At 52.6% G+C, this 25,473-nt stretch overlaps 1 protein-coding gene across 1 annotated transcript in view; it reads left to right on the forward strand.

The window, feature by feature from the left end:
• Positions 1-623: 623 nt before the first annotated feature.
• Positions 624-25,473, forward strand: part of LOC115492522 (uncharacterized) — a 152,864-nt gene continuing 128,014 nt past the window's right edge. Inside the window, exons 1-6 of the mRNA XM_072921465.1 lie at positions 624-780; positions 2,419-2,510; positions 2,762-3,059; positions 3,584-3,649; positions 3,836-4,783; positions 15,294-15,721. Coding sequence (XP_072777566.1) covers positions 3,628-3,649; positions 3,836-4,783; positions 15,294-15,721 — 1,398 coding nt within the window. The 5' untranslated portion in view covers positions 624-780; positions 2,419-2,510; positions 2,762-3,059; positions 3,584-3,627. The remainder of the gene's footprint in view (positions 781-2,418; positions 2,511-2,761; positions 3,060-3,583; positions 3,650-3,835; positions 4,784-15,293; positions 15,722-25,473) is intronic.

Here is a 25,473-nt window from a genome sequence, read left to right on the forward strand (position 1 = left end):
CGGGAGCGGGCTCGGGCGGGCCCTGCGGGCGGCGCTGCCCAGAGCGGGGAAGGCGCGGGGAGAGGCGGAGCTGCGGGAGCTGCTGGGGCGGCACCGCTGGGGAGGGGGTCCGCACAGGGGCTGGGGCTGGGGGGCTGGGGGGGCTGGGGAGGGGTCCTGGGGGGATCGGGGCCTTTGGGGAGGGATCCGGGGGAGTTTCGGGAGGGGTCTGGGGGGGTCCTGAGGGGGAGTTTGGAGAGCGGTTTGGGGGGTCCTGGGAGCGTCCTAGGAGTTTTTGGAGGTTTTGGGGAGGGGCTTTGGGGGGTCTGGAAGGGTTCTGGGAGAGGGTCTTGGGGGGCGGGGGTTGGGGGTTTTTGGGAGAGGTCCTGGGGAGATCCGGGGAGGGGCTGCGGCGTCCCGGGTTGGTTTTGGGGAGGGGTCTGGAGGGTCCTGGAAGGGTCCTGAGTGGGGTCTTGGGAAGAGTCTGGGGGAGTCTCAGGGGACATCCTGGGCTGAGCTCGACTGGGGTCTGGGGGCTCTCAGGGGGTCCTGGGCCAACCCTGGGGGGGCTGTGGGGGGGGTTGGGGTTCCTGGAGGGAATTCTGGGGAGATTTGGGGGTCTCAGGGGGTCCCAGGCACATCCTGAACCGGGATCTGAAGGTTTTGGGAGGAGGGGGAACAGTAACCCCTCCCCCATTTTTGGGGGCTCTCCCTTGGGGCCCCCTCCCCAAAAAGCTCCAAAGGCCCCTGAAGTGGCTCCTGTTCCACCGGCCGGCACCCCCTGACCCAGGACAGCCCCCAGTGAGTCTGCGGGGCTCCGGGGGGATTTTTGTGGGATTTTGGTGGCGTTTTTTGGGCTTTGGGGGATTTTGTTGGGGGTTTAGGGGGAATGATTGGATTTTTGTGGAGAATTATCGGGTTTTGGATTTTATTGGCGTTTTGGAGTGGGTATTTTGGGGAGTATTTATTGAAAGATTTGGGAAATTTTTTGAATTTTGGTGGGTTTCACTGGGATTTTGTGGGATTCTCTGCGGTTTCGGAGGGTTTTATTGGGATTTTTAGGGGATTTTGGGGTTTTTTAGTGGAATTTTGGGGGGCCTCAGGTGGTCTGTGGGTGTTTTGGAGTTGTTCCCAGGGGTCGGGAATGGCTGAGAGGTACCAAAGTCTCGTTTAAACCCCTGAAAGTCCCAATAAAACCATGAAATCCCAATTAAATCTCACAAAATATCATTGGAACACCCTAGAATCCCAGTAAAAGCCCAGCAAATCCCAGTTAAACCCCACAAATCAACCCCAAAAATGACCCTAAAACCACAAGAAGCCCCACAAAATCCTCCCAAGAGCCAAAGAAATCCTGGCAACACCCAAAAAAATCCCACAACATCCCACCAAAAATCCACAAAAAACCCCAAAGAATCTGAAATAAAACCAGATCCCCAGAGAATCTCACTAAATACCACCAGAATTCAAATAAACCCCAAATCCCCCAAAAATTCCAGTAAAACCCCCAAAATTCCAGAGAATCTCACAAAATCCCAGTAAAATCTTCCAAAATTCACAAGAAAACACAAAAGTCTTCAATTAATACACCCCCTCAGAAAGCACCAATAAAACCCCTGAAAATCCAAACCCCTCAATATCCACAAAACCCCCAAAATTCCCCAACTCCTCCCAAACCCAGTAATTCTCTCCAAAAACCCCAACAGTTCCCCATAACTCCCAACACAATCCCCAAAGCCAAAAAAGCCCCAAATGCCCCGAGCCCTCCCTGGTCCCTCCCGGTCGCGGCCAAAACTCCCCGGAGCGAACGCGGAGGTCCCGGAGCGATCCCGGAGCGATCCCGGGCTCGGCCTCGGGCTCGGCCCCTTGGGGGATTTTGGGCCAAACTGGGCAGGTTTAGGGCGGCTTTCAGATCCCTTGTGGGAATTCCGAGCCTTTTCAGGTGGATTTTCGGCCCCTTTGGCTGATTTTAGGCCGGATCTGATGGGGTTTAGGGGGGATTTCAGATCCCTTTGGATGATTTTAGGTTCATTTGGGTGAATCTTAATCCTGTGTGGGTGATTTTAGGTCCCTTTTTTTGGTGATTTTGGGCCCTTTTGGGTGTATTTTTGCTTCTTTGGGCAATTTTAGGTGGAACCAAGCCTTTTTAGGGTGATATTAGATCTTCTTGTGTTGTTTTCAGGCACTTTTGGGTGATTTTAGGTACTATTGGGTGATTTTAGGCCAAACCAGGTACTTTCAGGGTGGATTTTAGGTGTATTTGAGAGATTTAAGGGTGATTTTAAGACATTTCTTCTGGGTCTTAAAACATTTGGGGCAGGTTTAGGCACCTTTGGTTGGATTTTAGACCCCTTTAGTTACTTTTAACCCCATTTGGCTGATTTTAGGCCAAACCATGTGGATTTAGAGTGGATTTTGATGCTCTTTGGATGCTTTTAGGACCATGGCAAGGACAGAGACTCAGACCCTGCAGACCCTGAGTGCAGTTCTGGCCTGGTTGAGGTGGATTCTCGCCAGGTGATTGTTTGCAGGTGTGTTTGCTGTGCTGCCACGCTGCACGGCTCCTGGCAGGGCCTGGCAAGGAGCGGCGTGCTCTGTACACTTCACCTGCTGCACGATCCCCACTCACCACAACAGGGTTAATGAGGGGTTAATTTCCCCACCTCTCAGCTTTGATGATCCCCCATGGAAGATCCCTCATCTGCCTCATGACCACCGTCAGAACGGAGATTGAGGCTCCCTCCCACGGGCTGAGACTGAGACCCTTAAAATTCTAACACAGGGCGCTGGCCTGACGGAAGCGGGATGTCTGCCAAGTGTTCCCTCAGGTGTGATCGCTGGACCAAGACTGGTTTCCCATGGCAAGGAGTCCTGAAACAATGGGTCCTGCTCGCTGCCGGGACTGGTTTGTCCAGTTGTGAACTGCACTGTCTGCGCTTGTTCTCAGCTTATTCTCCACTGCCCTGTACCTGCTCCCTCAACTATAAAAGACCCCTGAGTTAACCAAAGACTTTGAGATTCTCCCCGATGTGACAATACAGATCTGTTGGCTGGACCACGAGGATTTCGTCTCTCTGTTGGTAGCTATTTCCCTTCACCCACCTTCTCTGTCTCTCTATCCTTCATCTCCTTCCTAACCCTTCTATCCCATCTTCTGAGGGCATCAATAAAAGGTGCATTGGCTTTGACTGATACGGAAAGTCCCCCTGCTGTGTGTCCTTTGCACTCTGAGATGGGTAAAATGAAACATCAGGACCCCCACTTGTACCAGCGGATCGTGGCAGCCCAGCACCCTAAATGGGGAGAGCCAGGAGGGGGGAGCTTTTGGGATTGCCGGGACTCCCGGCAGCCTGGGGAGGGCGGGCAGCGAGGAGAAGGGGACCCCCAATCTAAGCGTGACCCCAGCAGCTGGGACAGGGGGGAGCCCCGAACAGCAAAGGGGAGGCAGCAGGGACGGGGAACTCCTGGGAGGCTTTTTCAGGGCTGGATCTCGGTGCTTGGGAGGTTTTCATGGAGCCCAGGTGGCCAGGGACTTCTCGGGATGGACTGGGACAGAGGGACCCTCAAACTCAGCATACTCATCCCTTGTTTTTTCCCAAACCAGGATTTCCCATTCCCAGCCCCTGGGAGGCTGTGAGGAAGAAGAAGATGTCCCAGGACATCCAGGCAGGTGAGGAGGAAGTCAGTGTCCCTTTCCCCCTCTCTCCTGCTCCATCTCCCAGCCCAGCACGGCCCCCGGCTGCAGGACAGCCCCGCTGCCGGTGCCCTCCTGCCGGGGACGCACTGGGGGGATCTCCTTACCCTTCCCTGTGGCACGGAGGCAAATCCCATCCTCTCCTTGTCCTTCCTACCCCAGAGCAGGAGCTGAGGATGGAGACTAGGGAGGACAAATCCCCATGGCAGAACCTCGTGGAAGAGGCTGTTTTGAGCGGCTCCACAGCACAGGAATCCAACAGGGAGGAAAAGCCCTGGAGATCCCAGAGGAGGAGGGGCTGCAAACCCAGCCCAGGGTGCTCTGAGGAGAAAAGACCCAGCCTGTGCCAGGAAGGTGGGCAGAGCTTCAGCCAGAGCTTGGAGCTGGTGGTCCCTGAGAAGCTTCAGAATGGGGAGAAGCCCTACAAGTGCTTGGAGTGTGGGAAGGGCTTCAGGAAGAGCTCCCACCTGATCAGGCATCAGATGATCCACACTGGGGAATGGCCCTACGAGTGTGGGGAGTGTGGGAAGGGCTTCAGCTGCAGCTCTGCCCTTGTCACCCACCAACGCATCCACACCAGGGAGAGGCCCTATGAGTGTCCCGAGTGTCAGAAGAGGTTTCAGACCAGCTCAAATCTCCTCCGGCACCAGCGGATTCACACGGATGAGAGGCCCTTCCGCTGCCCCGACTGCGGGAAGGGCTTCAAGGAAAACTCCACCCTCATCACCCACCGGTGCATCCACACTGGGGAGAGGCCCTATGAGTGTGTGAAATGTGGGATGAGCTTCAGCCAGAGATCCAACCTGATCCGCCACCAGAGGATTCACACTGGGGAGAGACCCTATGAGTGTGGGGAATGTGGGAAGAGCTTCAGCCAGAGATCCAACCTGATCCACCACCAGATGATCCACACTGGGGAACGGCCATACAAATGTGGGGAATGTGGGAAGGGCTTCAGCCGAAGGTCCCAACTGATCACCCACCAAATGATCCACACTGGGGAGAGGCCCTATGAATGTCCCGAGTGTAAGAAGAGGTTTCAGGCCAGATCAAATCTCCTCCTGCACTGGCGGATCCACACTGGGGAGAGGCCCTACGAGTGTCCTCAGTGTGGGAAGAGCTTCTCCAGGAGCTCTCACTTGACCAAACACCAACGGAGGCACCGGTAAGGGAAGCCCTGTGAATGCCCCGACTGCAGGAAGAGCTTCGTGTCCTGCTCCAACTCCATCCCCCATGGGAGGACCCATGTTGGTCAGAACCCTGATGACCCACATTCCCTGTGATCCCTGCTGAGAAGACACCTGGCTGGTGGTCTCCACATCCTCCTGGATCCCCATAGACATCTGGATGAACACGGCAGGAACATCCATCGGGACTCTGATCACCACTGAAAATTAATTGGGAAGAGCTGTTTCTTTGACTTCACAGCACAAAAATATCTCACCTGCTGTGTCATTTTTTCTTCTTATGGCATCAAGCAACAATGAATGATCTCGGAGATCTTTTCCTACCTGAATAATTTCCATATTTATCCCATCAAAACACCTAGAATTAGGGTAAAAATAAAGAAATTAAACAAAGAGATCTAAAGCTGAATCTAAGTCTGTCCCAGTTCCCACCCTGGGTATGATCTCCCCATCCAGGGTACCCCTCACAAAGCGCCCAAATCACTGCTGAAGTGCCCAGGTTGATCCTGGCTGTGGATTTTCCTGTCCACCAACCTCTCCTGGTGTAAGAGGCCATCTGAAGACCCTCACTCATTTGTCTGCCAATTGCCACGAGAAGGAAAGTCCCCCCAGCCCCCTCCCCCCCCCCCGCCCCCCACTGCAGTTCTGGCTTGGAAGAGGCAACAGTGCAGGTGGAGCCACTGCACTGTCATGCCAGCTGTTCCCAACGAGGCCCGGCAAGGACTTGGCAAGGAGTTGACAAGGACTTGGAAATGACCCAGCATGGACCCAGCACAGGGCGGCCTGCTGCAATTCCTGCTTCACTCTCCACTTTCAAGCCGAATGAACTGTTGGGGTGACCCTGGTGGTCTCTCACTGCAGACCCCTCACCTGCCTCCTTACCACCGTGACAGACAGAGATTGAGAACCCTCTCCCCAAGGACTGAGACTGAGACCCCGACCACAGAGAGTGGCGGGAGAATGACATGACTTGTTCTTCTCCAGGAGCTTCAGTGGACTTATTCTTCATTGTATTTGTTCAGCCTGGATGATTTTCAGTAGATTTGCCTGTTCCCCCCACAGCAATTTCAACAGACTCTCATTGCTCTGCATGTTCCCCCCTTTCCCTCTGTGGACTATAACTGGACCCCTGGGCTGGGCAGGACTTTGCAGACTCTTCCCAGCACAACAAGACGGATCCCCATGGTCCGGACCAGTGAGGATCTGGCCTGTGTTGGCAGCTATTCCCATCCCCCTCTCCTCTCTCTCCCTCTCTATCCTTCTTATTTCTTTTCTGGCCCCACTATGGCATTTATTGTTCAGGCCCCTAATAAAGGTGCATCTGTTGTGATTAAACTGATAGTCCCCTGCTGTTTGTCTTTTGCACTTTGGGATCAGCTAATGAACCATCACGACACCCGCTACAAGTGGATCGTGACACAAGGCAAGCAAGGAGAGTGCAGCAGTCAAAGCCCTTTCTCACCTGCACACCAAACCGGCTGGTGCACTGGTTCTGGCCCTGCTCTCTGCTACCCCCACTTGTTAAGATGTTAGATGGGGTCCCACGGACGGATTTGGGTGAATATATGCGAGAGATCTCTGTTGGTTGCTCTTGGGGGATGAGGTTTATTCGGGATGGAGAGAGGCCCTGCCTCGAGCTGCCAGACACAGCACGTGGCTGGGCCTAAGGTGATGGGGGAGGGGAGAGACAAAGAGGGGAGCAGGGACTCCCGGAGGAAGTTCCAGGAGGAGAAGGGAAGATCCAAGAGGGCGTCCGGCCCCTCGGAGACCCCTTATCAGGGGGGTTCAAGGTGGGCTGGAACAGGACCTGGGCCAATGGGGTCACAGACACCTGATGGTTCAGGGGAGGGTTACAGGTGTGGGGTGAACCATACATTCTGGGGGGTGAGATGGAACAGTCCATTTGGACCCCTCTGTAGGTGAGGGTTATTGTCCAGCCAGTAGGGGGGATTATATTGATCCTTGCTGTACTATTGTGGTTCTTAATCATATTTATCTACCCTTCCCAACACCCACTCACGGGTGTTTTTGTCGGGTTGGCTGCCCCCGCCCGGCCCCAGTCCTGCCCAGAGTGATGGGCAAAGGCTGCCAGCAGGGCTGGAAGCTGGCTCCCCACCCACACCTGCTCAAAAGCAACTCGACTGAAGACTCAGTCTTGTGTCTGGCAGCAAAAGGGAGAATCCCTGCTGGCACACCCAGCTTGGGCTGTGAGATGTTGCGCCTTGAGATGCCGGGACTGGGAGCACAGCCCTGCGTGGGCTCACCTGCAAAGTGAGCGTGGGCTGTGTCCTGCAGGTAGGTGCCACAGCCAAAGTCAATCAATTTAGCCTGGCCAGTGGCCAGGTCGAGCAGGATGTTCCCTGGTTTGATGTCCCTGTGCAGGACCCCGCAGCTGGTGCAGCGCCGCACGGCCTCCAGCACCTGCGGAGCAGCCCCCGCGCCTCCTCCTCGGACAGGAACCCCCTTGCCCGAATAAAATGGTGCAGGTCCTGAGACCACTCTGGGCACTCCAGCACCATCAAGATGTTACTGTGGAGCTCCCGTCTCTCCGGCATCTGGACAACACCAGGGAAGTGTCCCTCTGTGTTTGGGGCAGATCCTTCTCCAAGGAAAGCAGGTGGGAGATGGAGCCAAGGAGCTGAAACCTGCAGGTGCAGCCTGGGCTGGAGGGAGCTCAGATTTGCACAAGGCTGCTCTGAGTGCCAGGGCTTGGATGGGGGAAATGGTGGGGTGGGGGCAGGGACAGAGTCCGATGGATTGTCAGCCATAAAGGGTCTTGATTTTCATATCTATTCAAACTGCATGAGGAGGCACTTGGATTCAGTATCAACTGGAGATTTCATACATCAATTTATTAGGAGTAAAAAAAACTAAACAGGACCTGAAGAAATCTTTTCTCACTGTCCTTTTAAATATAGTGTAATCAACCACAAGAGATTTGAAAACTTAAATGATTCCCAGGGCTTGGCTTGTTAAGGTGTTCTGAATGTTAATGAGCCCTGGGGCACTGAATTCCTGCACTGAGGAGCTGAAGGCTGAAGAAGCCTCTGGAGCAGTAAAATTCAGCAGCAGCCTCCAAGTTGCTGAGGATGTCAGCAGCCCCCACTGAGGCCATCCCTGCCCAGAGACCCTGGGGGAATGGGCAGACAAGGAGAGCGTCCCTGGGGCTGGGACAGCAGAACTCAGAGGCACCAGCGGCTCCAGCTGGGAAATGGAGTGTGGGATGGGGCTGTGAAAGCCCTGCCTGGGCTGTGCCCAGCAGGACACACAAGCCCTGACCCCCATCCCCCAAACAACTCTCTCAAGGAGACATTTATGAGGAATTACAATTATTTGTGTCCTCTGAATTGGATGCACTGGAGAAATACCAACAAGAGATTCTCAGGAGCTCAAAACAATAAAACATCCTTTCTGGCAACATAGAAGATAAGAGAAACTTTGGGAAAAGGTTTAATAGGTATTAAATCAACAAAAAATATTTCTCAAAGCATTAATCCTTGGATGTAGGGAGTTTTGGAGGTGGAATCCCAGTTTTGGCCATGACAGGATGAATGATTTTTTCCTATAGGAAAGAGAAGTGCAAGTCCAAGTGTTCTGGAAGAAGATGAGAGGTGGGCACCCTTAGGCCGAGCCAGCCAGACCTGTCTCTCCTGACACCTTTCGTCTAGGGGCTATCCTTGGACACAGGGCATTTTGGAGGTGGAATCTCAATTTTGGCTGTGGGTTCCTGGATAGGAAGAATTATTTACATTAGGAAGAAAAGAACAGAGCCCCGGTGTTTCAGAGGCACATGAATGCCAGCCCTCAGGAAGCCAAGGCCAGCCAGACTTGTCACTCCTGGCAGCTTCTGTCTGGGAGCTATCCTTGGATATAGGGAATTCTGGAGGCAGATCCTCAGTTTTGGCCATGGGTGCCTGGTGGAGATGGATGGTTTTTTTCTCATAAGAAAGAAAAGCACACGGTCCCAGTGTTTCAAAGGCAGATAAGAGGTGACCCTTGGGTGGTCAAGGAAGCCAGAGCTGTTTCTCCTGGCAGATTTCATCTGGGAACAATCCTTTTACATAAGGAAATTTGGAGAAGAAATTCCAGTTTTGGCCCTGTTTCCCTGGAAGAGAAGGACAGTTCTCTCCCATGGGAAGGAAAGCCCAGAGCCCCAGTGCTTCAGGGGCAGATGAGAAGCAGCCCTCAACATGCCAAGGTGGTCAGGTGGTCCCCAGGAGGCCCAGCCAGCCAGATCTGTTCCATGTTCCCTTGGTGTCGGAATCTGTGGGTATTGGTGATTCCGAGATTGTAGAAATTCTCTGTCTTTCTGCCCCGTTGCCAAAGAAGAAGCCATAATTCGTCTGTGCTGTGTTCAAGGTTGTTTATTCTTGCTTATCTATAACATGTTCTGCTGCCCTGCCGCAGCTCTGTCCTGCAGGGCAGTGTGCGGGGCTCTGCCCTCAGTGGGATGGTACAAACATTATATACCAGAAACTACGTGTACTATATTTACAATAATGTGCCAATATCTATCATCTACGTTGAACAGTGTGTTCCCAGCCTAAACCAATAGAAAAATGCCAACACTACAGTGAGACATGGAGGGCATGAAGAAGGAGGAAAAGGACAAGACACACCCAATTCCTCCATCTTGTCCCCTCTGAACCCCTAATCTAGAAATCTAAAATTTTACTTTTGCACCCGTGTCACACTTAATTATTACTCTTATCAAACGCTCAAAGCTTGTAATTCATCCTGTAAGATTGAAAACTCCTCTCCATGGACAGAGATCACAGACAGTGTCTCTCGGGGCTCTGTACAGGGGGGTTCCTGACCCCTGCCAGGGTCCCAGACCTGCCAGGGCAGCCAGAGGGAAGCCCTGGATTCCCACAACTTGGTTTCATGGACCCCACAGTGTCACAATGGTCTCCTTGGCTCCATCAGGCCCTGGAGTGTCACAATGTTCCCCTTGCTTCTGCAGTGTCACAATGGCCCCGTGCTTCCATGAGGCCTTGCAATGTCACAATGGCTTCGTGGTTCCACAAAGCCCTGATGTGTCACAATGGCCCCTGGGCTCCGTGTGCCCTCGCTGTGTCACAGCGGCTCCTCTGTGACACTGCGGGCTGCACAAGGTCACCATGGACCCTTGGTTCCTTGGGGTCACCGAGTTCACAATGGTCTCCTTGATTCCATGAGGCAGCACAGTGTCACCCTGGCCCCTTGGTTCCATGAGGATCTGGAGTGTCACACAGGTTTGTGACATTTGTCCTTGCTGCCCCTCACATCCCCCTGCCCCACAAACAGCCCCGAGCCACCCGTGAGGGACAGGCCCTGCTGTGCCAGGCTGGGCTCAGGGCTTGGCCTTTCTGCTTCCCCCAGCCAGCCCAGGCCTTGCTCAGCATTGCAGTTCCCTGCTCTGAGCCTTGGGCTCCCTGCAATCCTGGCCTCAAGGATCTGCTCTCACCAGTCCCTGGGGAGCCTTTGGCAGTCCCTGCCCCCATTGGGGCCCAGGGATGCTCCAAGGGACTTGGAGTTTTGCTTCTGACTTCTTGAGCAGCTTCTTCAGCCTTCTCTCAGTGCCTGAGGGTTCTGGACTCAGTCCCAAATCAACCGTGGGGATCATCAAAATACAGAAAGCCCTCATGGGTGCTTTGTCTTCATTAAATTGTTTTCAGCTCTCCAGGACTTGTGTAGCTGATTGTAGTCAGTTTGGAGTTCTTGTAAGGAGGAAGATTTCCAAGTGCACCTCATGACCTTTTTTTCTTTAATCAAGTGAGTATTCTCTTATTTTCCAGTTCAGAGAAGAGCTGATAGAAGCATTCCCCAGGTGATCTTGACGCTGAAGTTCTCCTTAGGAGGTCTGGGCATGTAGAAGAATGAGTCCCCTGAGGGCTGACCCTGTTTGGACAAGCTGCTCCTCACCCCCAGCCTCACCATGTCTGACATCACCCACCTGGCACTGACATCCCTGTGCCCTGCAGCAGTACCTTGTCCCTGAGCTCTGCAGCTCCATGTCCCAGCCCATTGCACCGTGTCCCACCTGCTCTCCTCAGGGCTCTGCCTGCACACAGGCCCAGGAGAAGTTTTCCTCTTGGGAAGGAAAGAATGGAAAAGCCTGAGCAGGTTTTCTAAACAACAAACCCCAGTCAGGAACCACCTGCTCAGTACAGGCTGCCTGGAATGGTGTCACGTTTCTACAAGGAACAGTGTGACCAGAAATGATCTCTGGAAGCAGAATTCTCTGAGTCTCCCAGTTGAATTCTCTGTCCCACTCCTTTCCCTGGATCTCTGTTTCAGATGGAAGCTGCTGGTGCCATCCTCACCTTTAACCTCCCTCTGGAATGCAAACAGGTGTTCCCAGGTGTGTTAAGCAGGATTTGCTCAATGTTTCTATAAATCTTTTGTGTCCCCCATGGAAGGAAGAGGTCATTTTGGCACTGAGGGGGTGACGTGGAAGCAAGGAGTCAATTGTGACCCTGGGGTCCCATGGAACCAAGGGGTCATGGTGACACCGCAGGGCCACGTGGATCCAGTGGTCCATTGTGACACTGTGGATCCAAGGAGACCATGGAGACACCCCCAGAACCTCATGGAACCAAGGAGTCCATGGTGACCCAGCGGGGCTGCAAGGAGCCAATGGTCCATGGTGGCACTGCCCATCCAAGGAGGCCATTTGGACACTGCAGAAGCTCATGGAGCGAGGTGGCCATTGTGACACTGAAGAACTTCATGACACCAAATATCCATGGGGACACAGCAGGGCATCATGGATCCCAGGAACCGCTGTTGGCAGTGTGGAAACTCCTGGAACCAGGGGCCGTTGTGGCACTGCAGCACCAACACAGCTGCTGCACCTTGTCCCCTGCCCTGCACAGCTCCTTGGGAGGCACGGCAGGAGCAGCACCCTGGGAGCCTCGGGAATGCCCCTCTGGGATCCGTGGCACACACTCCCAGGGGCTGGAATTCCAGTTCCCAGCCAGGAAAAGATGTTCCTGCCCTTGAAGGTAAAGCTCTTATGGAAGAGCCAAAAGCCAAGTGCAGCAGGATCCTACAGGGACATTTCACTGCCAGCCTTCATAACTTCACCCATGGTTGTCGTAGCTCATGGATTGGGAATTAAATCAGGGCAGGGCCTTTGGTGGGAGCTGCCCTGGGTCAAGGGAGACACTGGGAGAGAAACAGAGCAGGCAAAGAGAGGCAAGAGAAAAAGGAGATGTTTTGTGTTGGAATGACACGTGTCTGCTAAGGAAGGCGGGAGCCTCTCCTGAAATGGAAAAATGTAGATTCTTTCTTTCTGAATTGTTATAAATTTGAAATTAAGGGGGGCTCTCACGTAAAAATATGGGAGCAGGAATAACAGCTCTTTATTAGGGAAGAAAATTAAAATATGAACCAAAACAACACTGAGAGAGCCAGAATACAACCTGACACCCTGTTGGACAGGGTGTTGGCCACAGTCCAATTGGAATGGTGGCTGCACTCCTCCTGGAGTGTCAGGTGTGGTTCTATTGGAGAAGTGATCCTGTAGAAAAGGGTGTCTTCTTCTGAAGAGGAAGAGGCAGCTGTTCCTCTGAGAAATCCAGCCCAGAAAAAGCTGTGTTGGTGGGCCAGAATCTCAAGACTAGATGCAGGTAGGAATGCTTGGCTCCTCCATCTGGGCAGAACATCTCACTATGGGATGTTATAGTTCTTATCAGTCATGCAGTGACATTCAATAGCCCATTATCAGCAGATGTCTCCCCTGAGGGAGAATTGATTGTGGAAGAGATAAGGAAAAACTGCCCACTTAACACAGGACAACTGCCAAACTGATGGGAAATAGAACACATCTTGCTTTTCAGTCTGGGACAGGAGGTCACAAACAAAATCAGCTGAGAAGGCGGCACTCTGAAAAGCAAACCAGAACTGACAGAAAATGAATGGGACAGAAATCAATAATTCTGATAGTTTTATTAATTATCAAAATAAATCACACCCACCCAGCCCCACACAATCCTGATCCCACAGCCTCAAAATTGGATTTTACTACTCTCAGTCTCCTTCCAACCCCATCTAACCCTGGAGGCTGAGGAATCGACTAATTTTTGCATGGGACTGAGATGGGAACCAGCCATTTTGAGGTGGGATTGAGTAATTTTGAGGTGACAGAGCAATCCACCTTGGCTTTTGGTGTGCAAAGATATGGAGAATACTCCCATATATCCCCCAAGAACCCACAAATCCTCCAGAATACATTCCCAAACCATAAATTCCACCTCAAATACCTCTTAAATGGTGGGACATTTGACATCTCTGATCAATACTCTTTTTAGTCATTTTTTCAGGTGTTTTTAAGTGATAAAGACAAATCAGAAGAAAATTAGGGCCAAACCAAAACCAGAGACCCCTTGAGCATCCCCTGGGCACTGGACAAAACAAACTCGGCAGAAATCAAACTTAACCCTACATAAAATGCCTTGAGGAAGATTTGCTCTTCCCACAAGTCACTCGTGATGGAAATGCAAACAAATCCCAAACATTAATAGACCAACAACAGAAGCAATTCTGTGGCAATTCCAAATTTCATCAGTTCCAGCACAGCTCCAGCTCAGATGCTGGCAGGTTCTAAAAAAAGAAGCATGGAAATTTGGCCCAATACAGATTATTAAAAGGAAGGGAAAGGTCTGTGTAGCTGTCACAAAGGTCAGTGACAGGGACCAAGAAAATAATGATTCTCCCCCCAAGCCTGTGAATTCAGGAGTTATTTGGGAATTTAGGTACTTGAGCTGGGCTCCTTGTAGGACTTTAGTAGCCTTGTGATCCTCACTGTGTGGTGAATGATCCTTGTCTGTCTCACTGATATCATTTAGTCCCTTTCCTCCAGTGATTTTAACAGACTTTTCAAAGAAGGAAAACAAAATATTTTCTTTACAATGGCCACCCACAACTGCCATTTTCCTCATAAGTTCTCCCAAAAGTCACTCAGAGGAAGCTGCATCCAAGAGTTCCTCCAGAAAGAGGCAGAACCTCCACAGAGGAGGGAACCAGGCTGTAGTCAAAGTCACTTGGGGTCAGACAGCAGTGCCCTGAACTCACTGTGCCAAATAATATTGCAGTCTGGTTAATAAAATTGTTAGAGAGATGCCTCTGCCCCAATGAATGTGCTAACAAGACACAATCCAAAGTGGATTTTATTGAACAGTAAATGTGAGGTAGAGAGGGATGGAAAGAAAGTAAAAAATGAGGGAGAACAAGGGAGAGACAGGGACAGAGACCTCCCCTGGGACAGGGCAAGTGTGACATTGTCCCCTGTGTGCGTGTCCTTCCCAGGGTGGGGGTTTTACACCGGAGCCAGTTTGCGTAAGGGGGGTGGTGTTCACCCCCCACCCCGAGCAGGGATTGCCTCACTGTTTCAGGTTACAGTGTCAGATGTAACCAAAAGTGTTTTCAGTGACCATCTCCATAAACTGTTATCAACATGTGGGGCAGTGTTCTTTATCTCTTCCATGGCTCAGCCCTGATAACACCTTCCAGGGGCCATCTTCTGTTAATGGGCCATTGAGTGTCACTGCAGGACTGATAAAATTACATCATCCCATTGTGGGATGCTCCGCCCAGGGGGAGGAACCAAGCATTCCTACCTGGATATAATCTCACCCTTGCAACACCATGACCACCTTGCCCACTGCATTCCCAGAGGACAAGTGCTCCATAACCACCACTGGACCTTCAGAGGAAGACCAGACCCTTCTACAGGATCACTGCTTTGACAGAATCACGTTCATCACTCCAGCCGGACTGCAGCCACCATTTCATCAGACTGCTACCACCACCCTGACCATCGGGGTGTGAGGTTATATCCTGACTCTGTCAGATTAAGCCAGTGTTTCTGTATCATTGCTTTGATCTTAATTTTCTTACTCAAATTTGATTCTGGCTTAGATTCTCCCCCTGGTTTGCCTTCCAACCAGGACAAAACTGAATGTGCTCATCCCTTGTTTTCCTCCCAAAACAGAATTTCCCATACCCAAATCTTCACGAAATGGAGGAGGAGGCTGTGAGGAAGAGGAAGGCGCCCTGGGACATCCAGGCAGGTGAGGATGAAGTCAGTGCCCCTTTCCCCCTCTCTCCTGTTCCATCTCCTGGCCCAGCACAGCCCCCGGCTGCAGGACAGCCCCGCTGCCGACGCTCTCCTGACGGGGATGCACTGGGGGGATCTCCTTACCCTTCCTTGTGGCACGGAGGCAAATCCCACCCTCTCCTTGTCCTTCCTACCCCAGAGCAGGAGCTGAGGATGGAGACCAGGAAGGACAAATCCCTGCAGCAGAACCTCATGGAAGAGGCCGTTTTGAGCAACTCCACAGCGCAAGAATCCAACAGGGAGGAAAAGCCCCGGAGATCCCACACAAGGAGGGGCTGCAAACCCAGCCCAGGGTGCTCTGAGGAGGAAAGGCCCACTCTGGGTCAGGAAGGTGGGCAGAGCTTCAGCCAGAGCTCAGACCTGGTGGTCCCCGAGAAGCTTCACGATGGGGAGAAGCCCTACAAGTGCTTGGAGTGTGGGAAGAGCTTCAGGCATAGCAACAGTCTGAAACAACATCAGATGATCCACACTGGGGAATGGCCCTACGAGTGTGGGGAATGTGGGAAGAGCTTCAGGCAGAGCAACGATCTGAAACGACACCAGACTATCCACACTGGGGAATGGCCCTACGAGTGTGGGGAGTGTGGGAAGGGCTTCAGCTGCAGCTCCCACCTCATCATCCACCAACGCATCCACACAGGAGAGAGGCCCTTCCGCTGCCCTGACTGTGGGAAGGGCTTCAAGCAAAACTCCCACCTTGTCAGGCACCGGCGCATCCACACTGAGGAGAGGCCCTTCCTCTGCCCCGACTGTGGCAAGGTCTTCAAGCGCAACTTCACTCTTGTCACCCACCGGCGCATCCACACTGGGGAGAGGCCTTACATGTGCCCCACATGTGGGAAGGGGTTTCACTCCAGCTACAATCTCCTCCTGCATGCGCGGGTCCACACCGAGGAGAGGCCCTTCCTCTGCTCTGACTGTGGGAAAGGCTTCAAGCAAAACTCGCACCTCATCAGGCACCGGCGCATTCACACTGGGGAGAGGCCCTACGAGTGTCCCCAGTGTGGGAAGAGCTTCACCCAGAGCTCTCACTTGACCCAACACCAACGGAGCCACCGGTGACGGAAGCCCTGTGAGTGCCCCAACTGCAGGAGAAGCTTCGTGCACCACTCCAGCTTCACCCCCCATTGAAGAACCCACATTGGGAAGAGCCCTGGTGATCCCTGTTACCTGTGACCCATGCTGGGAAGACACCTGTACCTTCTCCTGCCCCTGCCAATGACCTGATGTTGGATTGAAGAACATGAGGGTCTGGCTATGGCCCTGTCACTACATTCACTCCCACCTCAGGTCATTGCCAGGGGCAGGAAAGGGACTCTCTCTCTCTCTCTCTCTCCCTGAGAAGGTTGTCCTTTCCAGGCAGAAGGAGACATGTGGCCAGGAAGATACAATTGATGGTGATGTAATTTCCCCTGTAAATAGTTTTTCTTATCCCTTCTGTTGTCAATAGTTTTTCTGTTCCTGTTTGTTCCTCACCTCGTTGCTGTTCCCAGTAAATTGTTCTTATCCCAGCCTGGGATCTTTCAATTTTTTTCCTTCAGTGGAAGGTGGGAGGGCAACGAGCACCAGCAGGGTTTTAGCAGGAGCAGGAAATTGGGGAATTCCATTCCTGAATCCCGGCCTGTGGATACCGAGCATCCCAGCTGGTGCCAGCCCTGGTGGCCATGGCAGCAGCCTTGGGAGCGGGTCCCTGGCTGGGGCTGAGGGAACCTCTTCACTCTGGTGCCCAGGGACAGGAGTGGAGGGAGTGGCTGCAGCTGAGTCAGGGCAGGCTTAGGTTGGATCTCAGGAAAAGGTTTTTGCCCAGAGGCTGCTGGGGCACTGCCCAGGCTCCCCAGGGAAGGGCCACAGCTCCAGGGCTCTCTGAGCTCCAGCAGTGTTTGGACAGCGCTGTCAGGCCCAGGCTGGCAGTGTTGGGGTGTCCTGTGCAGGGCCAGCAGCTGGACTCGAGGATCCTGATGGGTCCCTCCCAGCTCAGTCACTTCTGTGGTTCTGGGATCCCATGACCCTGGGGATGGGATGCCAGAGGTTGCCATGGAAACGGGCTCTGGCTGCAGGCCTGAGCTGGTGTCCATGGCAACCACCCCTGGCATGGGGTCTCCATGGAGCTGCCCAGGGACTGACCATAGCAACAGGGGCTGGGGAAGGTTGCCATGGAAACTGACCATAGCAACAGGGGGCTGGTGCTGGTTGCCATGGAAACTGACCATAGCAACAGGGGCTGGTGCTGGTTGCCATGGAAACTGACCATAGCAATGGGTCCTGATGAGGTTTGCTGTGGTAATCCAGGGCATCCCTCTGGCTGCCCTGGAAGGCCTGGGACCCTGGCAGGGGTCAGGAACCCCCCTGTACAGAGCCCCCAGAGACACTGCCTGTGATCTCTGTCCATGGAAGAGAGTTTTCAATCTTACAGGATTAATTACAAGCTCTGAATGTTTGATATGAGTAATAATTAGTGTGACACAGGTGCAAAAGTAGAATTTTAGTATTCTAGCTAAGGGGTTCAAAGGAGGCAAGATGGAGGAAATCGTGTGTGTCCTGTCCTTTTTCGTCTTCTTCATGCCTTCCATGTTTCACTGTAGTGTTGGCATTTTTCTGTTGGTTTAGACTGGGGACACATTGTTCAACAGAGGTGGTAGGTATTGGCACATTATTGTAAATATAGCACAGGTAGTTTCTGGTATTTAATGTTTGTAACTTCCACTGAGGGGCAGAGCCCTGCACGCTGCCCCGCAAGAAAGGCCTACTTCAGGTCAGACAGAACACGTTATAGATAAGCAAGAATAAACAACCTTGAAAACCAGCACAGATGAATTATGGCTTCTTCTTTGGCAGCGGGGCTCAAAGACAGCGAATTTCTGCAATTTTGGGATCATTTAAATACCACAGATTCTGACATAAATGGCATCCCTGGCTGGGCTTGGACCACCAACCTTTCAGTTAAGAGCCGACAGTTTGCATATTAAGGTTCAGATATTTTGACAGGTCCTTAGAGGGGTTTCATGGGGACTTTCTAAGTGTCCCCAGGCTGCCAAAGAGCTGGGATGTCACTGGCACTCACAGGGGCTCCTGTCATGGGCAGACTGGGAGCTTTAGGCAAAGTTTATTAGAGAAGCTCCTGTCAGGTCAGGAGGCACAGAAAGGACCCCCAATAGCCCTTATAGATCCCCAAATACCTCCAAGGACCGCCAGCCTTTCTAAGCCTCTTTTTGTGAGAGGAGCCTTGGAGCAGCAGGTTCCAATCCCTACCCCTGACAATTCAAGAGCTCGTATGTAAACAATTATAAAGGTGGAATTAAAACTTTATACAATTCTCCCTTAGCATTAGGAATTATAAACCAGTGTTGGGGGTTGGGTTTTTCCTTTCTGTTTGTTCCTTATCATTGGCTGATGTTTATCGGCTGATCCCTTATTTTGGGAGGAGCTGCTGCTCTTGGAGATGGGAGTTTCCACTGCTGCTGCCACAGCCCGGGCCAGAGCTGTTTCTTCTGTCCTGGGATGAGCCTCTGCTCGTGAGAACAGCCACTAAACTTGGACCTTATTTACACCTGCCCCACTAAAAGAGAGACCTATCCCTGTCTGCTCTGGTGTCCAGGATCCTGAGCTGGGCTCTCCCTGCCCTGCTTGGAGCCCCTCACCCCCTGCCTGCCGAAACATCCTGCCAGCCCAGCTGACTGCTTTTTGCCAGTGCTGCTGGGGCACCGAGCTGACTGCTTTCTGAGAGTCCTGCTGGGGCAGCGGAGCCGGCTGCCCCGGGGTTTGTGAAGCAAAGCCTCTCTCCAGCCCTTCCCCCTTCGGACAAAGCCGCCATGGCCCCGCGCTGCCGAGCCCGGCCGGAGCGCCCCCTGCAGCCGCGTGGGGGTCAGCGCACCTGCCCTGCCCCGGGAGCCACAGCGCCCCTGCTGGCTGTGCCCGGAACTGCACCGCAGGGAAAGCGCCACGGCCCAAAGGCCGGGACTGGGCTCTGCTCTGTTTGCTGTTCGTGCCGCAGCTGCTGCTGCTTGTTTGCTTTGTTATACACACTAGGAAAGAGCTGACATTCCTATTCCCATATCTTTGCCTGCCTGAGAGCCCCTTGATTTCATGATTCTAATAATTTGGAGGGAGGGGGTTTACATTCTCCATTCCACAGGAGGCTTTTTGCTGCCTTCCCTAGCAGACACCTGTCTTGTAAACCAAGACCAGTTTTGGCACCTGATGTGCAGCCTGAGGGCATTGAGAGAAACAGGCTGAAATAAGAATAACAATTCTTGAGTAACATAATTTTTTTTTGTTGTTGTTGCACTGGATATAGAAACCTTGTTAGGTGTCACCATGTGGTCTAGCTTACCCTGGTTTGGGTGGCACATGGTTGTGGCTACATTTTTCCCATCCTATAACTATGGCAAATCTGGCTGATAATCAATTTGTTTGATGGGTTAATATGGTGAGGAATTTATGGATTTTTAATTTCCTCTGGACGGTGGGCACACAGATTCGAGGCTACCACACACTAACTGTATGTGTTTGGAATTACTTTAATAATGGTACCTACCATGAGGAAATGACACCAGGGGAAGTTTTCTCCCAACTCCTCAGGCAGCTCTTTGGGTCTACAGTGGTTGGTGTTCCTGCTATGCCTGTTAAGCCTATTCTGTTCAGCATTCAGAGGTAGGGGAAGATTGACTTAGATAACTATCGTAGCAGGGCATGCCCAGCCTGTAATAATTAGCACTGACTCCATGATTCCAGAAGGCTGATCAATCACTTTATTACATTATCCTATACTATACTGCTAAGAAACACTCATCGCTCTTGCAGACAGTCCGATACAGACAGACCAGACTGGTGAATTGAAATCCAAACACCATCACCATTGGCCAATTTAGAAATCACCCTTTGATAAACAAATCTCCATAATACATTCCACATGTGCACAACAACAGGTGCAGCAGGTGAAGATAAGAATTGTTTCTCATTCTTTTCTCTGAGCTTTCTCACAGCTTCTCACAGCTTCCCAGGAAAATCCTGGGAGAGCTCTCTCTCTGCTCAGAGGATATGTGATTACCACAGGTCAGTTGTGACAATGTGGGTCCAAGGACACCAAGGTGACACTACGGAACCTCATGGAACCAAGGGGCCATTGTGACACTGTGCTGCCTCATGGAATCAAGGAGACCATTGTGAACTCAGAGACCCCAAGGAACCAAGGGTCCATGGTGACCTTGTGCAGCCGCAGTGTCACAGAGGAGCCGCTGTGACACAGCGAGGGCACACGGAGCCCAGGGGCCATTGTGACACATCAGGGCTCTGTGGAACCACGAAGCCATTGTGACATTGCAAGGCCTCATGGAAGCACAGGGCCATTGTGGCACTGCAGAAGCAAGGGGAACATTGTGACACTCCAGGGCCTGATGGAACCAAGGAGACCATTGTGACACTGTGGGGTCCCACGGAACCAAGAGAACATGGAACAGGTCTGGCTGGCTGGGCCTCCTGGGGACCACCTGACCACCTTGGCATGTTGAGGGCTGCTTCTCACCTGCCCCTGAAGCCCTGGGGCTCTGGGCTTTTCCTCCTATGGGAGAGAACTGTCCTTCTCCTCCAGGGTTCCATGGCCAAAATTGGGATTCCTCCTCCAAAACTCCGTACATCCAAGGAATGCTCCCAAGTGAAAGCTGCAAGGACAGACAGGTCTGGGTGCCCTTGGCCTCTTGAGAGATGCATCTCATCTGCTTTTGAAACACTGGGGCTTGGTGCTTTCCTTCCAATGTAAATAGTTGTCCTTCTCAAGGGGACCGTGGTCAAAATTGAGATTCCTCCTCCCAAATTCCATGTATCAATAAATTCCTCCATTATAAAACCTGCCAAGAAGAACAGGTCTGGTTGGCTGAGCCTCCCAGGAGCCACCTCTTTCTTCTTCTGCCTTTGAAACACATGGGCTCTGTGCTTTCCTTCCTATGGAAAAGAACCGTCCCTATTATCTATGCAGAAATGGCCAAAATTTGGGTTCCATCTCCCAGATTCCCTATATCCAAGGGTTGCTTTCAGACAAAAGCTACCAGGACAAAGAGGTCTGGCTGGCCTAGACCTGGTCTGCTCCTGAAATACTGGTGTTCCATGCTTTCCTTCCTTTGGAATAAGCCATCCTTCTCCTCCAAATGTCCATGTCTGAAATTGGGATTCCACCTATAAAATTCCCTATATCCAAGGGTTGCTGCCAGCTAAAATCTGCCAGTGCCATCAAGTCTGGCTGGCCTTGGCCTCTGGTGGCTGCCCCTGCCACACTGGGGCTCGGTTCTTTCCTTCCCGTGGAGATCACTTTGACACTGTGGGCACCTCATGGAACCAAGGGGATCATTGTGGCACCACTGGAGCCCATGGAACCAAGGGGCCATGGTGACACTGCGGGGCTTCATGGACCCAGAGACCATTAAGGCTCTGTGGGGCCTGATGGAACCAGGAGAGCATTCCGACCCTTCAGGGCCTGCTGTCACCAAGGGGGCATTGTGACACCTCAGGGCCTCCTGGAAGCCAGGGACCATTGGGACACTGTGGAGCCCCATGGAAGCAAGGGAACATGGACCAGGTCTGGCTGGCTTGGCCTCCCAGGGGCCACCTGACAGGTCTGGCTGATGTTGGAATGCCAAGGGCTGCCTCTCATCAGCTCCTGGAGCACTGGGGCTCTGTGCTTTCCTTGCTATGGGAAAGAACCATCCGTCTTTTCAGATGCCCATTGTCAAAATTGGTATCCTCCCTAAAATATTTCCTATATGCAAGGGTATCTCCCAGAAAAAAACCTGCCAGCTCTGCCTGGCCTCTGGTGATGACCTCTCATCTGCCTGGGAAAATACTGTGGCTCTGTTCTTTCCTTCCCATGGAAAAGAAGTGGTCTTCATGTCTAGGGACCATGGCCAAAATTAGATCTTGGCCTCCCAAATTCCAAAAATTTAAGGATTGCACCCAGACAAAAGCAGCCAGGACAGACAGATCAGGCTGGTACTGTCCTCCGGTGATTTTCTTAGACTAGGAGCTGAATGTTTTCATTTGAAAACACCTTGGAGAGAGCCCAGAGATCTCCCAAGGAGGGGTTTTGAGGCCTCGGGCACACGGCCACTACATATGGACAAAGGAGCTCTGTGCTCTGTGCTGCTGTGGTGGTTTTCCATCGCAGAAGTGATGTCCTGAGAGAAGCTGCTAGCAGTTTCCTCTGTGTCTGACAAAAAAACCAATCAGTAATTTGCTCTGAGAGCTGACAATCTGTTAAACCACTAAGCAAACTGCAGACGCCTCTGTGCAGACCCAAGGTGAAGATGAGAAAGCCTGGCTGGGTCTCTCTCCCCTCTGGCCCCAAAGAGGTGCCAAGGCCGGCCCAGCCCCGTCTCGGCCGTGGGGCCGGGCGGCTCCTGCCGTGGGGCCGGGCCCCTTCCCAGGGAGCCGCCAGGCCCCATCGGCTGCCGGGCAGGGCAGGGGAGGCCGCGGGGCCGAGGCCGGGCCGTGGCTGCGGGTGCTGACATCTGGCCGCTGCCGAGCCCTGCCCCGCCGCCAGCCCGGGCCCAGCCGGGATCCGCCGGGCCCCAGGAGCAGCCCCGGGCCGGGCCGGCTCGGCCGAGGCTCTGCCGCCCTTGGGCTTCGCCCGCAGCCAGCGGGCAGGGGAGGAGAAGCCATCGGCCCCGGCCGTGCTGCTGCTGGGCTCTGGCCTGGCTGCTGAGATCCTGGCCCTGCCCCAGCGCGGCCCAGCCTGACACAGCCCCAGCGCAGCCGCTGCAGAAACCTCCATGGGAAAACAGCTCCGGCCGCAAGGACCGAGCCCGGCCGGGCTCACGGAACCATCTGCAGCCCCGGGCAGATATTGACTCTGCCAATGCTGCCATCCTCCCTCCAGTGAGAGAAAAGGACACAGGGCAGGCACACAGAGGAGCAACAAAAACACACTGAGGTCAGTGAAGAGGAAGTTGAGTCCCAGATGGGAGGGATGAGGAGATGCCTTGATCTTGGGGCTGGAATCCTCTGGTAAAGCTATGGAGAAGGATGTCATGAATACATCAGACTCTCTTTTTCCCTATAACGCATTGAAAAATATGCGGAGATTATTTGTTTCAGTAAAGGCCTCCACACTAAAGTAAGTAAACTTTTAAGTAGTCGTGATCCCAGAGAAGTTTGAAAAGAAAGAATGATGAGACCCTGTGCCCTTAGTGAGAGAACACATCTGTTCCCAGAGATGAAGATGATTTCAGAAACAGGTGAAGAGAACCTTTGCTTTTAAACAGCCCATCTTTAAACTAATACCCCATAAGTTAACATGGGCTATAAACACAGCTGTGGGAAAAGCTGTGAAAAAAATGGGAGACACTGTACAAATACAGATTTTTCCAGGCAGCTGCTATTCGTGGAAGTGAAAAGCCATGACATAAGTGTTTTCTTGTGGATAAGTCACCATAATTCTAATAAGAGGAACTACTCTCCCTAAGTAAACTGACAGAAAATTTTAGGTTTGGTCTTTTTATATTGTCAGGTTGTATGGAGAGGGGAAGTGTTCTGAAAGAAGTGTTCTGTTCTATTACTCTTTCTTTTAGTTACCATTGATAAACTTTTCTTTCAAAGTTTAAACTTTTCTTTTAAAGTTCTGAGCCTACTTTGCCTTTCTCCTAATCCTATCTCAGAGCAGGAAATGAGTAAGTATATTCTAGTGAGTGCGCTGGTAATCAAGCAACACTGAACCCACCACACTCATTAATGCATTGGCCGAGAAATATCAAAATGATGAACCAAAACCACTACAGAAACTTCCTGATGAACTGCATGAGAGCAGAGGGAAATCAAGGCAGAGCCATGGTTTGTCAGGACTTGCTTGATCCTAATGAGCCCCGTGGTGCAATTTGGAGCTGAGCCCTGGAACATCAGGGCCTGAGAGGAGATTGCACAAAACTTTCCATGAGTTAAAATCAAGAGCAAACACCCAAAATGTCTCAATGCATTAATGGGTCTCACTGAGGTCCATTCCCAACAAAGGCTCCTCATGGACTCTTTGGAGGAGAGAACTGGAGACCAGGATGGCACAAAAACCTCTCAGAGACTCAAAATGGCACAAAAACCTCTCAGTGTGGAAAAGAAAATCCAAAGTACGTGAAAAAAGTTGAGTATCTAAAAGTATTAATGAGCTCCACTGAGTGTCAGCACAAAGCTCTCAAGGGACTCCTTAAAGCAGATAATTGGGGCCATGATTGCACAAACCTCACACAGAGTCTGGTTTAAAAGGGAAACACCAAGTACCTTAAAAGAACTGAAGTACCTTGAAGCATTAATGGGCCCCACTGAGTGCTGTTATCGACAAAGTCTCTCCAGGGACTAATTACAGCAGATAATTGGAGGCCAGGATTGCACAAACCTCTCAGAGACTCCAAGGCAAAAGCAAAGCCAAAGTCCTTTGAAAAACCTGCAGTCCCTGGGAGCATGAAGGAGCCCCCAGGGCCATTCCTGAACAAGGCTCCCCAGGGACTCCTTCCAGCAGATCCTTGAGGCCACTGGGATGTGGGCTAGGGGGGGATGCTGAGGGCAGGACCAGGGGGTGACAGTGCCCAGCCTGGCTGGGGCTGTGCCAGGAGGCCCCAGGGCCTCAGGACAAGGTGTCTCCTCCCAGCCCTTGGTGGCACAGACCCTGCTGTGCCCCAGGGCACCAAGACTTGGCTTCTCTTTGTGCCCACCTGTCATCAGTGCCTCCAGTTCTCTGCTCTGCCTGGGGCCTGGGGACACTTTCTCAGTCGTGTCCCTCAGTGGGACCCATTAAAAGTCCAAGAAACTTTGGAGTTGGATTCTGACCTGGAGTTCTGGAGAGGTTTCTGCAGCTCCCTCTCAGGGCCTGATGTTCAGGGCCTGAGCACAAAGCCCCAGAGGGTCATTAAAGTCCTTGTGCTGTGTCTGTGCTGCTGAGCTGGGCTGGGCTCCTGGCACAGAGGGTGATCCTGGTAACCAAGGAGAGCTTCAAAAGCACATTTCTCTTGCTGAGCAGCTCTTCTCCCAGCCCAGCAGGGCTGGGGCACTGCCTGCAGCCAGCCCGGGCACAGCACAGAGACACAGAGAGCTTCAATCAGTCAGGGCTGGGAAGGGCTGAGAAGTGCCTGGGGCAGAATCACTGCCAGCCCTTGGCACAGGAACCTCTGGCTGCAGGACAATGCAGCTGCAGCTCCTGGAGCGATCTCCTAAAGCTGGAACATCCCAATGCCCACAGACCCTGTGAGTGCATTCTCTGCTCATCTCCTGCGCAGAGCAGCCAGGGGAGCCCAGGGCTGTCCTGCAGAGCAGGGTCCTGCAGCCCAGGGTGCTGTGCTGGGCCAGGGACTCTGCTGCCTGCCAGGGACAGCTCTCAGCCGGCCCTGGAGCTGCTCCCAGCGCTGGCCAGGAGCTGTGGGGGGAAGGAGCCACCCTGAGCAGGGCAGGTGCTGCTGCTGAGAGGGGCTGGGTGGGGCAGGGCTGCTCCCAGCTCCAGACCAGCCTGGGCACAGCTCCGGAGGGCACTTCCCAAAGAAGGTAAG

The sequence above is a fragment of the Taeniopygia guttata genome, chromosome 37 (assembly GCF_048771995.1).
Source record: "Taeniopygia guttata chromosome 37, bTaeGut7.mat, whole genome shotgun sequence".
Lineage (NCBI taxonomy): Eukaryota > Metazoa > Chordata > Aves > Passeriformes > Estrildidae > Taeniopygia > Taeniopygia guttata.